The 16,310-nt window shown below is 39.5% G+C and overlaps 2 protein-coding genes across 2 annotated transcripts in view; one reads left to right on the top strand and one right to left on the bottom strand.

The window, feature by feature from the left end:
* Positions 1–2,986, bottom strand: part of LOC309544491 (gamma-crystallin-3-like) — a gene marked incomplete at both ends in the record, with an annotated part of 28,950 nt that extends 25,964 nt beyond the window's left edge. The window contains one exon of the mRNA XM_082243398.1: positions 2,978–2,986. Within this exon, the coding sequence (XP_082099524.1) occupies positions 2,978–2,986 (9 nt within the window). The remainder of the gene's footprint in view (positions 1–2,977) is intronic.
* The window catches only part of LOC309550211 (uncharacterized protein), a gene marked incomplete at both ends in the record, with an annotated part of 144,615 nt that extends 128,538 nt beyond the window's left edge, over positions 1–16,077 (top strand). Inside the window, 2 exons of the mRNA XM_082250626.1 lie at positions 15,206–15,448; positions 15,919–16,077. Of these exons, the coding sequence (XP_082106752.1) occupies positions 15,206–15,448; positions 15,919–16,077 (402 nt within the window). The remainder of the gene's footprint in view (positions 1–15,205; positions 15,449–15,918) is intronic.
* Positions 16,078–16,310: the final 233 nt, after the last annotated feature.

Raw genomic sequence — 16,310 nt, 5'->3', positions numbered from 1 at the left:
TAAGGTGAGTACCTGGATAGAGAACTGGCTCCAGGGGAGAGTCCAGAGGGTGGTGATTAATGGGGAGTATTCGGATTGGGTGGGTGTGGAAAGGGGGGTCCCCCAGGGTTCTGTCCTGGGGCCAATTCTGTTTAATTTATTCATAAATGATCTAGAGGAGGGGATATCTAGTACAATTTCAGTAATTGCGGATGATACTAAACTAAGCATGCCAACATCTTCTATGCAGGATGTGGAAACCTTACAAGTGGACCTAAGCAAAATAATGGGGTGGGCAACTACATGGCAGATGAGGTTTAATGTTGAAAAATGTAAAGTAATGCACTTGGTTGCCAGAAACCAAGCTACTCACTAGGGGGGGAACCTCTGGGTGAATCTAAGATGGAAAGGACCTGGGAGTACTGGTAGACAACAGGCTTGGCAGTGGCATGCAATGCCAAGCCGCTGCAAGCAAAGCCAACAGAATACTGGGATGTATAAAAAAGGGGATTCACTCCAGAAATAAAGAGATTATTCTCCCTCTCTACAAGACTCTGGTCCGGCCACATCTGGAGTATGCTGTCCAGTTCTTGGCACTGGTCCTCAGGAAGGATGTGCTGGAACTGGAAAGAGTCAAGAAAAGGGCAACAAAAATAACTAGAAAAAAAAGTTCGTCGAGACAAACTTTAAGTTGGCTTGAGAAAGCCTGACCAGAAAGTTTGAAAAGTTTAGATCGATCGATCGATAGATAGAAAAGGTTTGAAGATCGATAGATAGATAGAAAAGGTTTGAAGATAGATAGATAGATAGATAGATAGATAGATAGATAGATAGATAGATAGATAGATAGATAGATAGATAGATAGATAGAAAAGGTTTGAAATTTTTTTTACCGCCCCCCACCCGCGATCTGTCTGCCTGTCTGGCTGGCTGCCTTGCGACAGCAATAGAAGTTATCGAATTTGTTTTTGTTTTTTTAAAAACAAGCTAAATAGAAAAAACAAAAAAAATTTTTTACCGCCCCCCACCCACGGTCTGTCTGTCTGCCTGTCTGTCTGCCTTGCGACAGCAATATAAGTCATCGGATTTGTTTTTGTTTTTTTAAAGACAAGCTAAATAGAAAAAAAAAAAAAAAAATTTTTACCGCCCCCACCCGCGGTCTGTCTGTCTGTCTGTCTGGCTGCCTTGCAACAGCAATAGAAGTCATCGGATTTGTTTTTGTTTTTTTAAATACAAGCTAAATAGAAAAAAAAAAAAATTTTACCGCCCCCCACCCGCGGTCTGTCTGTCTGTCTGTCTGCCTTGCTACAGCAATAGAAGTCATGGGATTTGTTTTTGTTTTTTTAAAGACAAGCATGATTATCAAAGTTACTAGCATGTTGATTGAGTCTAATGGGATTTGGAGCTTGGGTCATCTGAACATCCTGTCAATGAAAGTCTATGGGCATTTTTTGGGTTTTTAATTTTAATTTTTAGGAAAACCGTAACTCAAACCAGTCTGAAAAGATATAGCACACCGAGTCAGAACAGTATGAAGGTCTGTGCCGAGTTTGGAGTATGTAGCTTGAACGGTCTAGGAGGAGATAGTGTCCAAAAATGTACCGGCCAGAAAAATAATAATAAGAAGAAGAATAATAATAAGTTTAAATACAATATCAGTAAGTTGGCTCTTCCAAGCCAACTTAATTAGGGGAATGGAGGACATCAGCTATGAGGAAAGACTACAAGCACTGCACTTATTCTCTCTGGAGAAGAGACGATTAAGGGGGGATATGATATCAATGTACAAATACTGTACTGGCGACCCTAGCATAAATAACAAACATACTATTTACAGAAAGGGAATACAATAAGACACGTGGCCACTCACTAAAACTAGAGGAAAGGCGGTTTAACCTTAAAGTACGTAGGGGGTTCTTCACTGTCAGAGCAGTAAGGATGTGGAATTCTCTTCCGCAAACAGTCGTATTAGCAGGGAGCATTGATAGTTTCAAAAAACGATTAGATGGACACCTTAAAGACCACAACATACAGGGGTATACAATGTACAGCAAACACACACACACACATCATAAGTTGAACTGGATGGACTGATGTCTTTTTTCAACCTCACTAACTATGTAACTATATGTAACTATGTAACACCCATCATTTGGACAGAAAATGAGGGGGAATTCACTTCATGGGGACCAAGATAGCAGTTAAATCTTAGCAGAGGGTCTAATCTGTTCTGAAAATTATAATGTAGAAATTGAGTAGATATATTTCCCCTTACTAAACATGTAGGTAGAATTTAGGCCCCCATAAATGGCTTGAATTTCATCTGATTCCTGCTCAATCATTCAAGTGATGATTCTCCCCAAAAGCACCACCTGGCTTGACAAAAGTTATGTTGAAAATCAACTGAGCCAGGAAAGTGTTAGATTAACCTTTTAGATACAGGCATTGTTCAGCAATGTCATTGTATTCAGGTGCCGCGGCTGCCTGAAAACAATAGCTGGCAGTGGATATTCCTCCATCCACACTGCTAACACAGATGGGGGAATTAAAAAAACTGTTTTCTCATACAGCCCCCCAGGTTGAATATAAAAATATCAAGCCATGTACAAAGGCTTTTATCTTACAGTTTTTGGATTCACAACTAGATTTTTCATTTTACAAAAATTAGGACCCCAACCTACTGCCACCATACTGCTGTTTAAAAAAATGCACAACTATAAAGCAGAGCGGAGTTCTTTCCAAATTTGTTTAGCAGAATTCCAAAGCCGGCCATGGGCTGTACAAGTGAATAGAGATACAAATAGAAAGTAAAGCTGTGACCTGTCAAAGTCATGCGACCGGCCTCTACTCCAAATCGGCATACAGAAATCATAATGGCTTCCCATTGTAGCTTTTATAAGTGAGACATAACAAAACAGGACTCAAAGTAGAGTAAAGAATGGATACTGATATCTCCTCTCCACTTGAAATGCGTCCCCAAGTGTTCTCATGCCCTTACCTTTGCCATTTTGCTGGATTTGTCAATGTGCTCCACACTGTTTGCACTAGTAACTACCTTGATGAAACTGGTCCTTATATACACCCTCTACTGCTTACACATTCACATGCTGACACTATGCATTGTATGAAGAATGAATGGCTTTTTTCCTTGCGTTGAACTTTGGTTGGTGTTCATTGTTTGAACCTTTCTGGGTGAATCAGCATTTAAATTGACCATACCTGAACAGAGACAGGCTTGACACACATGACCTAGAATGCATATAGTGTGAGACCCTGTCACTGTTAAAATGAATATTAAAAAGGGCACAGGGTTCATACCAATGCACAGAATGTGGGACTTCTGTGTATCGAACATGAGTGGAGACAACATGTCTTTACTAGGGATGATTGAACTTTTCAAAAGTTCGGCCCGGATTTCAGAACCCCATTGAAATCAATGGGACCCGAACTTTGGTAATCAAAAAACACCATTTTTACATAGTTACATAGTTAGTGAGGTTGAAAAAAGACATCAGTCCATCCAGTTCAACCTATGATGCGCGCTTGTGTTTGCTGTTAACCGTACATTGTATACCCCTGTATGTTGTGGTCTCTAAGGTGCCCATCTAATAGTTTTTTGAAACTATCAATGCTTCCTGCTGATACGACTGCTTGTGGAAGAGAATTCCACATCCTTACAGCTCTTACAGTGAAGAACCCCTTACGCATTTTAAGGTTAAACCGCCTTTCCCCTAGTTTTAGTGAGTGGCCACGTGTCTTATTGTATTCCCTTACTCTGAATAGTTTGTTCCTTATGCTAGGGTCGCCAGTACAGTATTTGTACATTGATATCATATCCCCCCTCAATCGTCTCTTCTCCAGAGAGAATAAGTTCAGTGCTTGTAGTCTTTCCTCATAGCTGATGTCCTCCATTCCCCTAATTATTTTTGTTGCCCTTCTCTGGACTCTTTCCAATTCCAGCACATCCTTCCTGAGGACCGGTGCCCAGAACTGGACAGCATACTCCAGATGTGGCCGGACCAGAGTCTTGTAGAGCGGGAGAATAATCTCTTTATTTCTGGAGTGAATACACTTTTTTATACATCCCAGCATTCTGTTGGCTTTGCTTGCAGCGGCTCGGCATTGCATGCCACTGCCAAGCCTGTTGTCTACCAGTACCCCCAAGTCTTTTTCCATCCTAGACTCACCCAGAGGTTCCCCCCCCTAGTGAGTAGCTTGCTTTCTGGTTTCTGGCCCCCAAGTGCATTACTTTACATTTTCAACATTAAACCTCATCTGCCATGTAGTTGCCCACCCCGTTATTTTGTTCAGGTCTGCTTGTAAGGTTTCCACATCCTGCCCAGAAGATATTGGCATGCTTAGCTTAGTATCATCCGCAAATACTGAGATTGTACTAGATATCCACTCCTTTAGATCATTTATGAATAAATTAAACAGGATTGGTCCCAGGACAGAACCCTGGGGGACCCCACTTTCCACACCCGCCCAATCCGAGTACTCCCCATTAATCATCACCCTCTGGACTCTCCCTTGGAGCCAGTTCTCTATCCAGGTACTCACCTTATGGTCCATACCTACCTTCCTTAGTTTGAACAGTAAGCGTTTGTGGGGAACGGTGTCAAAAGCCTTTGCAAAGTCCAGATACACCACATCCACAGGCTTTCCTTTATCTAGATGGCAGCTCACTTCATCATAGAAGGTTAATAGATTGGTTTGGCAAGAACGATTTCTCATGAATCCATGCTGATTACTACTAATAATACCAGTTTCATTACTAAAGTCTTGTATGTGGTCCCTTAACATCCCCTCCAAAATCTTGCAGACTACAGATGTTAGGCTGACCGGCCTATAGTTACCCGGGATACACCTCGGCCCCTTTTTAAATATCTGTACCATGTTGGCTTTTTTCCAATCAGCTGGCACCATACCCGTCTGTAAACTATCCTTAAAGATCAAGAATAATGGTCTGGCAATCACCTGGCTGAGCTCTTTAAGAACCCTCGGGTGCAAGCCATCCGGTCCCGGTGATTTATTTATGTTAAGTTTCTCTAGTTTAGCTTTAAGTCTATCTTCTGTTAGCCATGGCGGCACTTCCTGAGGTGTGTTGTTTAGTTCGGCCTTACAAGCTGGGTTAGTGTAGCCCCCAGATTCTTTTGTGAAGACTGAAGAGAAGAAATTATTTAACACTTCCGCCTTTTCTCTGTCCTCAGTGGCCATATTTCCTTTGTCGTCTTTTATGGGGCCAATGTGTTCTGGCCTCGCTTTCTTACTGTTTATATACTTAAAGAACTTCTTGGGGTTCTTTTTACTCTTCTCCGCTATATGTCTCTCGTGTTCGATTTTAGCCACCCTGATTTCATCTTTACATTTCTTATTGCACTCTTTGAAGCCCTAAAACCAAATAAATCCCAGGGTTCTGGGTCATGCCCCAGGGACTATTAATCACACAAAAAAAGTTCTTAAAAATTGTCATTTTTGATAGAGAGCCAATTATTGAAAACATTTTTGAAAAAAAAAAATGAGATTTCTTTGGATTTAGTGTCTGAGGGGTCTAAAAAGTGTACCTGTGAAGTTTCAGCTCTGTAGCATGTCCAGAACCAGAAAAAAAAAGTTTGTTTGTATTAGAATTGCAATAGAACAGGATAGTGGCTCCGCTATTTTCACACCTTGCCGGTTTGTAGCAGGCGTTTTTTTGGGCATTTTTTTGGGCATTTTTTGGGGGTCTTTGGAGGCAGGCATAACATCAGAACTTCTGTGTAGGGGTATATATACACACACACATGTATGTATATATACACATACACATATATAGGTGTGAAAGTAGCAGAACACTATGCTTGCGCTAATGAAATAATTAACACCCATATGGCTTCTCTCCTTTCACACCTATATGTGTGTATGTGTACTGTATAAATACATATAAGTGTGTGTGTGTATATATATATACCCCTATACAGAAGTTCAGATGTTTTGTCTGCCTCCAAAGAACCCCAAAAAATGCCCAAAAAAAACGCCTGCTGCAAAAACAAACCTGGGCGTTTTTGTAGCTGGCGTTTTTTTGGGCATTTTTTGGGCATCTTTGGAGGCAGGCATAACATCTGTACTTCTGTTTAGGGGTATATATACACACACACATGTATGTATATATACACATACACATACACATATATAGGTGTGAAAGTAGCAGAAACCTATGCTTGCGCTAATGAAATAATTAACACCCATATGGCTTCTCTGCTATAACACCTATATATGTGTGTGTATATATACCCCTATACAGAAGTTCAGATGTTATGCCTGCCTCCAAAGACCCCCAAAAAATGTCCAAAAAAAACGCCTGCAACAACACACCTGGGCGGTTTTTTTTCGGCGCAGGCGTTTTTTTGGGCATTTTTTGGGGGTCTTTGGAGGCAGGCATAACATCTGAACTTCTGTATAGGGGTATAAATACACACACACTTATATGTATTTATACACATAAACACATATAGGTGTTATAGGAGCGGAGACATATGCCTGTTAATTATTTCATTAGCGCAAGCATAGGTTTCTGCTACTTTCACACCTATATATGTGTATGTGTATATATACATACATGTGTGTGTGTGTATATATATACCCCTACACAGAAGTACAGATGTTATGCCTGCCTCCAAAGACGCCCAAAAAATGCCCAAAAAAACGCCAGCTACAAAAACGCCCAGGTGTGTTTTTGCAGCAGGCGTTTTTTTTTGGGCATTTTTTGGGGTTCTTTGGAGGCAGGCAAAACATCTGAAATTCTGTATAGGGGTATATATACACACACACTTATATGTATTTATACGCATACACATATATAGGTGTTATAGCAGAGAAGCCATATGGGTGTTAATTATTTCATTAGCGCAAGCATAGGTTTCTGCTACTTTCACACCTATATATGTGTATGTGTATATATACATACATGTGTGTGTGTGTGTGTATATATACCCCTACACAGAAGTTCAGATGTCATGCCTGACTCCAAACATGTCCTCAAAAAAGCCCTATAAACGCCTGCAACAAAAAGCAGGGTGACAGGGGCGAAGCCACTATCCGGTTCTATAAGTGTTCTAAGAGAAACAATCTTTTCTCTATAGCGGTCACCCTGACATGGAAGGGTTTTGTCACCCTGCCATAGCAGTCAGAGTCAGTTTACCCCACACTACACTACGGTCACCCTGGCACTTAACACTTTCCCTACAGAAACTAGATTTTTGGATCTAACTATAGTGGAAAATTGTACCCTAACTACACTAGATATCCCTTTCCTCACACTAATAATTGCTAAATGACACTTTGAGAGCAGAAGTAACAGAACTGCTTCCACTCTCTTCCACAGCCCTGTATTAAAATGGTAGAGATTTGGCGGGCTATCTTATATACTGGGGGGCGTATTCACTAATGATTGGCCTCTGGACCCCCTAGTCACTCCAATCACATTCCTAGCATTCTCCTGCCCCCTCAATTGGCTTTTACTGATGGTTCTGGTCCAATCAAGGGCTTTTAAAGCCCAGTTCCTGTCCCATTGCATTTTGGTCAGTTCTGGTTGCCGAATTCAGAATTCAGAATTTGGCCGAACCTCGAACTGTCAATGAGGTCCGTTTAAAGCGCAGAGAGCATCATGAAGAACAAGGAACACACCAGGCAGGTCCGAGATACTGTTGTGGAGAAGTTTTAAGCCGGATTTGGATACAAAAAGATTGCCCAAGCTTTAAACATCCCAAGGAGCACTGTGCAAGCAATAATATTGAAATGGAAGGAGTATCAGACCACTGCAAATCTACGAAGACCTGGCCATCCCTCTAAACTTTCAGCTCATACAAGGAGAAGACTGATCAGAGATGCAGCCAAGAGGCCCATGATCACTCTGGATGAACTGCAGAGATCTAAAGCTGAGGTGGGAGACTCTGTCCATAGGACAACAATCAGTCGTATACTGCACAAATCTGGCCTTTATGGAAGAGTGGCAAGAAGAAAGCCATTTCTTAAAGATATCCATAAAAAGTGTTGTTTAAAGTTTGCCACAAGCCACCTGGGAGACACCAAACATGTGGAAGAAGGTGCTCTGGTCAGATGAAACCAAAATCGAACTTTTTGGCAACAATGCAAAACGTTATGTTTGGCGTAAAAGCAACACAGCTCATCACCCTGAACACACCATCCCCACTGTCAAACATGGTGGTGGCAGCATCATGTATGTAATAGCAGGTGCTGGGGTGTGCTGGAGGGTCTATTGATGCTGGCTGTTGAGGGATCTATTGTTGCTGGATGGGATCTTTTTTTGTGTTGCTGGGGAGTTCTTCTGTTGATCATTAGGGGGTCTTATGTTGCTGGGGATCAGTTGTTGCTGGGAGGTATGTACTGTTGAGGGAGGGGGGTCTTTGTTACTGGCTGTTGGGAGTCTTTTGTTGCTGGGGTCGATCTATTGTCGTTGGAGTGTCCATTGTTTCTAGATCAACTTTACTGTCTTTCTTGTTATCATTAACAAATTCCATACAAAATACTTAGCAGAGATGTATAGTAACTAAGTAGAACCACTTCACTACTGTACTTAAGTACGGAAAGGCGGTATCTGTACTTTCCTAGAGTATAATTTTTTTCTCCTACTTCCACTTTTACTTCACTACATTTTTTCAATGATTTCAATACTTCTACTCCGATATTTTTTTTTTGTGCTGCATAGTTACTCGTTACAATTATAAAAATTACCACTGCCAGAACAGTAGATGGCAGGTTTCATGAAGCTCAAAACATGTGTATTATCAGTGCATACGAAAATAAATGCTACTGTATGTATAAATAAAAGCTGCATTTGAAATAATAAAAAACAATATGATGTTCAAACTTTTGACTTCTTTCTTTAATAACTACATAACACAGTACTTGTACTTTTACTTTCAGTACTTGAGTAGCAAAATTTTTTAAAAAACTACTTGCAATACTTAAGTACAAAAAATGTTGATTACTTTAGCACTTCTACTCAAGTCACTTTTTGATCGAGCACTTGTACTTTTACTCAAGTATGGGTTTTGAGTACTTTATACAACTCTGATACTTAGCACCACAAAATAATACTTGGGTCTGTATTCGATAAAAGGGGCGGTATTGGGAGGTGGCTAATGGGTGGACCCAAGAAACGGTGCTTGGAGGTGGGTAAGAGGCAGAGTCAAAGGGTGACTCGAAAGGGAGGAGTTCCTGAACCTATTCTCTGAGAAAAAAAGCCCTGTATATATATATATATACACACACACACAGTTGTTCTCAAAAGTGTGCATGCCCGTGGAGAATTGTTAATGTATAGCATGTACCATTTTTAGAGAAAGCATAAGTGAGCAGGCAAAACCCATTTATTTTGTTTCTTGCTCAAATATTTAATTAAAGAAAGAGGTAAACATACAAAGGATAAAGACACAGGGCAATAAACCCCAAAAAGAGGGGGAAGGAACAGGATTCACAATAACGCATCAAAATAACAGGGGCACAGCCCAATAGTGCTTAAAAATAACAGTGGAATTATACATTTGACAACTGCAATACAGCAATGTAAATATTAATAATTGGCACTGGTGCCCATCGAGATCATGCAATTCCAAACCCTCATGGCATCTGAGCCAGTGGTTGGTACCATATTGTATAGGTTATGAGGGGTACAAGACATCTTTTATTGTGATAAAAGAACACAAAGGGTCCTGAAAATGCAGAAGGGAGAAGTTAGATCAACTACCGTCCCAAGAGTTTGGTCCTGAACTAGTGTGAAATCAGAGGTGGCTTGGCATCATATTGGGTAGCATGCTGTAAGACGGGCAATCACTAATAAGGGGAGCCTGCAGGTAGCAGGAGATAGGAAATAGAAGAAAATAGTTTCTGGAAAAAGCAGAAAAGAAAAGGGGAAACAGAAGGAATGTAGGTACAGAGGAGAGGAATAGGGGACAAGTGCAGGCCCCGGGAGGGGAAAAATCTAGGTGACCTTACATGGCATCTCCTAAGATATGTGCATAAGGTAGTCAAGGGGATAATAATGTTTCATCAAAGTCAGCTGGTCCACCCATGGTTTCCACAAACTTTCATATTTCTTTACTCTGTCTAGTGAGACAGCTTAACCTTAGCGTGTATCATGGCACTGGTAATTTTGTTTTTAGTTTCTGTAATTTTAAGATGAGGAGTTTTCCAGGCCTTTGCAACCCCCATTTCTTTTATTCCTTATGGGATTCATACTCTGTAACTGTAGGTCGAAACAGAATAGCACAATCATAAAATAAAACAATGTGCTGTTGGGCATATTGTAACCGGGCGTTTTTTTTTTTGCATTGGCATAGTAAAGGCTTCTTTCTGGAAACTCAACCATGCAGCCCATTTTTGTTTTAGCGTCCTCATATTGTGCTCCTTAAAACAACCACACAGTTTTGTTCTTGATTTTTTTCAGAGCAGCCTGTGTTCCTCTGGAGGTTACCTATGGGTTTTCCTTTGTATTCTGAACAATTATTCTGGCAGTTGTGGCTGCAATCTTTCTTGGTGTACCTGACCTTTGCTTGGTATCAAGAGATCCCTGAATTTTCCACTTCTTAATATGTGATTTAACAATACTTACTGGCATATTCAAAGCTTTGGCTATCTTTTTATATCCTCTTTCATCTTTATAAAGATCTATTACCTTGTTACGCAGGTCTTTTGAGAAAAAGGAGCCAAAAAAAGTGAGTACACCCTTGAGTGAAAATGTCCAAATTGGGCCCAATTAGCCATTTTCCCTCCCCGGTGTCATGTGACTCATTAGTGTTACAAGGTCTCAGGTGTGAATGGGGAGCAGATGTGTTAAATTTGGTGTTATCGCTGTCACTCTCTCATACTTGACACTGAAAGTTCAACATGGCACCTCATGGCAAATAACTCTCTGAGGATCTGAAAAAAAGAATTTTCCTCGACATAAAGATGGCCTAGGCTATAAGAAGATTGCCAAGACCCTGAAACTGAGCTGCAGCATGGTGGCCAAGACCATACAGCGGTTTAACGGGACAAGTTCAACTCAGAACAGGCCTCACCATGGTTAACCAAAGAAGTTGAGTGCACATGCTCAGCATCATATCCAGAGGTTGTCTTTGGGAAATAGACATATGAGTGCTGCCAGCATTGCTGCAGAGTAGCGAATACCCGAACACCCCCCGGTGCGGTTCGCACCAGAACACCGCGAACAGAGACAGTTTGTTCGAATAAACAAATCCCATTGAAGTCTATGGGAGTCAAACCTCGAAAATCAAACAGCCTCATTTTGAAGGCTTAAATGCAAGTTATTGCCCCAAAAAAGTGTATGGGGGTTTTTAAAAAAAAAGTTTTTAAAAATGATCATTCTTAAAGGATCACTGATTTACTGATTTTAATGAGGCTTAAAGTGAAACTATAAAAATGAAAAATTCCTTCAAATATCGTGCCTGGGGGGTCCCCTGAATGTGCCTGTAAAGGAATGCATCTCTATGATGTATGTAGCCTGCTGCAGCTATACTGACATTTCTAAAGCAAAAAATGTCATATACAAATATACATACAAATTTAAAATTGCATGCACTTGTCATACAGGTGCAGAAAAAGTGGGCCTTGGTTGCTGGTGGTGCCTGAACACCGTAACCCCTTGCAGTTACTCTTACTGGGCGCAGGAATGGGCCCTGCTGGTAAAAATTCCATACAAATTTTGAAATCGTATGTACTTGTCATACAGGTACAGAAAAATTGGGCCTTGGTTATTGGTGGTGCCTCACAGTTACTCTTGCTGGGCACAGGGACAGGCTCTGCTGCTAAAAATTCCATACACATTTGAAATTGCATGTGCTATACAGGTGGCAAAAATTAGGCCTTTGCTGTTGGTGGTGCCTGAACACCATAACCAAGCCCTCACAGTTACTCTTGCTGGTTGGAGTATTGAATTTATCTTCTGTTGTAATTCCAGATATGGTGATATCCTTGATAAAGGTACTTAAAGCCGAAACGCGTTGGATATTACGGCTGTTTTCTCTGTTCCATCCAGGACTTGTGTTCCAGCATGGAACATAGAGAAAGATATTCTAAAGTCACCATATCACCTTCTGTCACAATATTTCAATCTTTAATCACCCCTTCACACCATAGGGCCTTTAGCCCTGCACACACATATGTGTATTGTTCCAAGAATTTTATAACTGTTTTATCTATTTGAAATATAAGATTATCCCTGCTCTTTTTGCCAAAAAAAATCCTCCCTCTTGGTTTGAGGCTTGCTGGGTGCAGGAATGGGACCTGCTGGTAAGAATTCCATACAAATTTGAAATTGCATGTGCTATACAGGTATATAAAAGAAAATGTAGTAACTGTGCTAATGGGAAACGAAATATGAAGCAGCAACTTCAAGTAAGACCACACCCAAAACAAAGTATATATAAAAAAGTTGTGCTAAAAGTTCAGTATTGTAACAAATAAATGTCCATAAATAAGTCCAAAAAATAAACAGTGATGTGTAGAAACAGGAAGTGATCACTCCAAGGCTCCCAATGGTATTGTGCTTACCAGAAAGCCAAATTAAATTAGCAGGGAATCCAAAACAAGTATCTTGACGCCTTTAGCCAAAGGAAGCGCTAGTTGAACTCCCAAAGGATAAGGTGTGTGGTGTTCATGAAATATAAAGAAAGAACCCAGCTCTCACCCAGCTTTCCTTGTTCTCTGGGCTTTCCTGGCTCACTCAGTCTGCAGTTCCAGCTCCCTGCTGTTTGGACCTACTCCTGAGTTCTTGATAGGGGATCTCCTAGCACCCCAGGCTCTCTCACTCCTCCAAGATTTACAGATTTCCTCAGTCCCCCTGGACTCGCCTGGTTGTCCCTGTTCTCCCAGTCTCCCAGACTCTCTCTCAGTCTCCCAGACTCACTTAGTCACCTCAACTCTCTTAGTCCAATGGACAATGGAACCTTTCCTCCAACATGGAGTGCTGTCTACTCAGTAGAGCACCTCTATATCCTAACAAAAACACACACCCATCTCCAAATGGAAGCCCTGAGCTTTACCTGAATTCAATCATTATAACGTCCATGCACACCTGCACACTCAGCCTATTGGTCTTCTGCAAGACGTGGACACTGGGTTAAAATTTTTCCTTCCCAGAGAAGCAGTTTGAAATCTGCAAACTGTGGAGCCCCATCCAGGAATATCAAAGTCTGGAGAAAGCAGTAACAATTGTTTTCTCCACTCATAATTAATACTCCAAAGTCCCACACTCCATATACATGTGAACCTTTTTACAACCATTTTCACAGTGGCAGGGCCTCACACTGGTACTATATATATATATATATATATATATATATATATATATATATATATATATATATATATATATATATATATAGAGATATATATATATATATATATAGATATAGATATATATATATATATATATATATATATATATATATAGTTAGATATGAGTTAGTTACATATATTATTATATATTATACATTAAAATATTATATATATATATATATATATATATATATATATATATATACATTAATATTATATGTTATATATATATATATATATATATATATATAATATACATTAATATTATATATAATATATAATTATGTAATGTATATGTATATAATTATATATCATGTTATATATATATATATATATATATATATATATATGTATATGTATATATATATACATTAATATTATACATTATATATTTTAGTTATAGACATAGTTACATATATATATATATACATAGTTAGTATCGCACTGGCACTATACATACATATAAATATATACATAGTTAGTATCTATACACCCATATCTATTTACACACACACACATACATATACACATTCTAGGCCATGTTTGTCACGCCTGTCTCTATTCAGGTATGGTCAATTTCAATGCTGATTCGCCCAGAAGGGTTTTAAACAATGGAAACCAACCAAAGTTCAACACAGTAATGGTAAAAAGCCATTCATTCTTCACACAATGCATAGTGTCAGCATGTGAATGTGTAAGCAGTAAAGGGTGTATATAAGGACCAGTTTCATCAACTAGTGCAAACAGTGTGGAGCACATTGACAAATCCAGCAAAATGGCAAAGGTAAGGGCATAAGAACACTTAAAGCTGCATTTCAAGTGGAGAGGAGATATCAGTATTCATTATTCACTGGATACTGCATAGTTACTCCGCATTAAGTCCTGTTTGTTCATGCTTCATTTATAAAAGATACAGTAGGAAGCCATTACGATTTCTGTAGGTCATTTTGGAGTAGAGGCCGGTCGCATAACTTTGACAGGTCACATGATCAGGTTTACTAATAATGTCATTTTTTTGTTATCTCTATTCACTTGTACAACCCATGAACTTCTACAGAATTCTGCTAAGAAAATTTGCAAAGTCCGCTCTGCTTTATAGTTGTGCATTTTTTAAACAGCAGTATGGAGGTAGTAGGTTGATGTCCTGATTTTTGTAAAAAATAATAATGAGTATCTAATTGTCATTCTAAAAATTCCAAGATGAAATCCTTCATACATGGCTTGATATTTTCTCATTCAGCCTGGAAGCTAACAGCATGGATGGAGGAATATCCACTGCCAGCTGTTATATTCAGGCAGGTGTTGCATCTGAATACATTGACATTGCCAAACAATGACTATCTAAAAGATCAATCAAACATTTTCCTGGCTCAGTCGATTTTCAACTTGACTTTGTCAAGCCAGGTGAGGTTTTAGGGACAATCATGACTTTCATGATTGAGCAGGAATTCAAGCCATTTATGGGGACCTACATGTTATCTACATGTTTAGTAAGGGGAAATCTATCTATTTAATGTCTACATTATATTCTTTAGATCAGATTAGACCATCTGCCAATATTTAACTGCTATCTTGGTTCCCCATAAATTGGATTCCCCATAATTTTTCTGTCCAAATGATGGGGGTGTTAAAATATAAAGTCACATTAAGGTAACCAATAGAGATACAAGGGGCCTAACTCTTCTCCACCCTATTCAAAAATAAAAATACACTGTATGTTTTATCTGAAGGTTGTGCTTTATCTAACAATGAGCCTGTGTGTGTCCTTCTGACAGCTTTTAGAGATATATTATTTATTTTGAGTATAGAAAAACTATCCAAGAAGTATAACCAAGAATGAAGAATTATTTTTGAAGCTCAAAAATTACATTTCTACCCTTTTATTGCTCAGATCATCTTCTACGAGGACAAGAACTTCCAGGGTCGCTCCCACGAGTGTCACTCTGATAGCTCTGACCTGTCCTCATTCTTCAGACGCTGCAACTCCATCCGTGTGGAAAGTGGGAACTGGATCCTGTATGAGCTCCCCAACTACAGAGGACACCAGTACTTCCTCCATAGAGGAGAGTATCCTGACTTCCAGCACTGGTTGGGCTACAATGAGTCTATTCGATCTGTTCGTCTGAGCCCCCAGGTAACAAAACACCTATGTACTCTTTATTAAATCATTTTGTTTTGTTTATTTAGATACACATATAATCGAGAGACTTATCCGTTTGAGTTCAACAGAGAGGACTCTCTTATGAGAACTTTTTGGATCCTATCTCTACAGTGGATTCTTGTTTTGTTTCTATAGAAACTCTTGGAGGGTGGTGACATCCCAAATAATTTTATAAAGAGAAATGAATTGGCAGCACTCCAGGTTGAGTCAAAATCCAGATTTATTGACTGGACATCCAAATATGACAATCGTGACAAGGTAGACGTGTTTCACACACTGACTGTGTGCTTAATCATTACCGTAATGATTAAGCACACAGTCAGTGTGTGAAACGCGTCTACCTTGTCACGATTGTCATATTTGGATGTCCAGTCAATAAATCTGGATTTTGACTCAACCTGGAGTGTTGCCAATTCCTTTTCCTTTATCAAGTTTCCACGGAGGCTGTCCATGTCTATGATGGCTACTGGATGTTCTTTGAGGAGCCCAACTACAGGGGACGTCAGTATTACCTGAGACCTGGAGAGTACAGGAGATACACCGACTGGGGAGCCACAAGCCCCAGAATTGGGTCCTTCAGACGTCTCCATCATCTTTACTAAAATTACAGAATCATAACTTATTTCCTTCACAATAAACTTGATTAAAAATAATTTGTGGTTATCATGTTTTTTGTAAAAAATGGTGTTATGTTTAAAGTAGACCAAAACACAATCTGTAAAGTCTCTTTAATCCCCTGTTAATGTAATTTTAAAGGTTTTCAATCTTTTTAAATCCAAAGATCTCATTATGCAGTATGTTCCCTCCAGGAAGATCCTTGCTTGTCCATACAACA

This window comes from Pelophylax lessonae (genome assembly GCF_965119305.1).
Source record: "Pelophylax lessonae genome assembly, chromosome: 1".
Lineage (NCBI taxonomy): Eukaryota > Metazoa > Chordata > Amphibia > Anura > Ranidae > Pelophylax > Pelophylax lessonae.
This window is presented reverse-complemented; position numbering and strand designations above follow the sequence as displayed.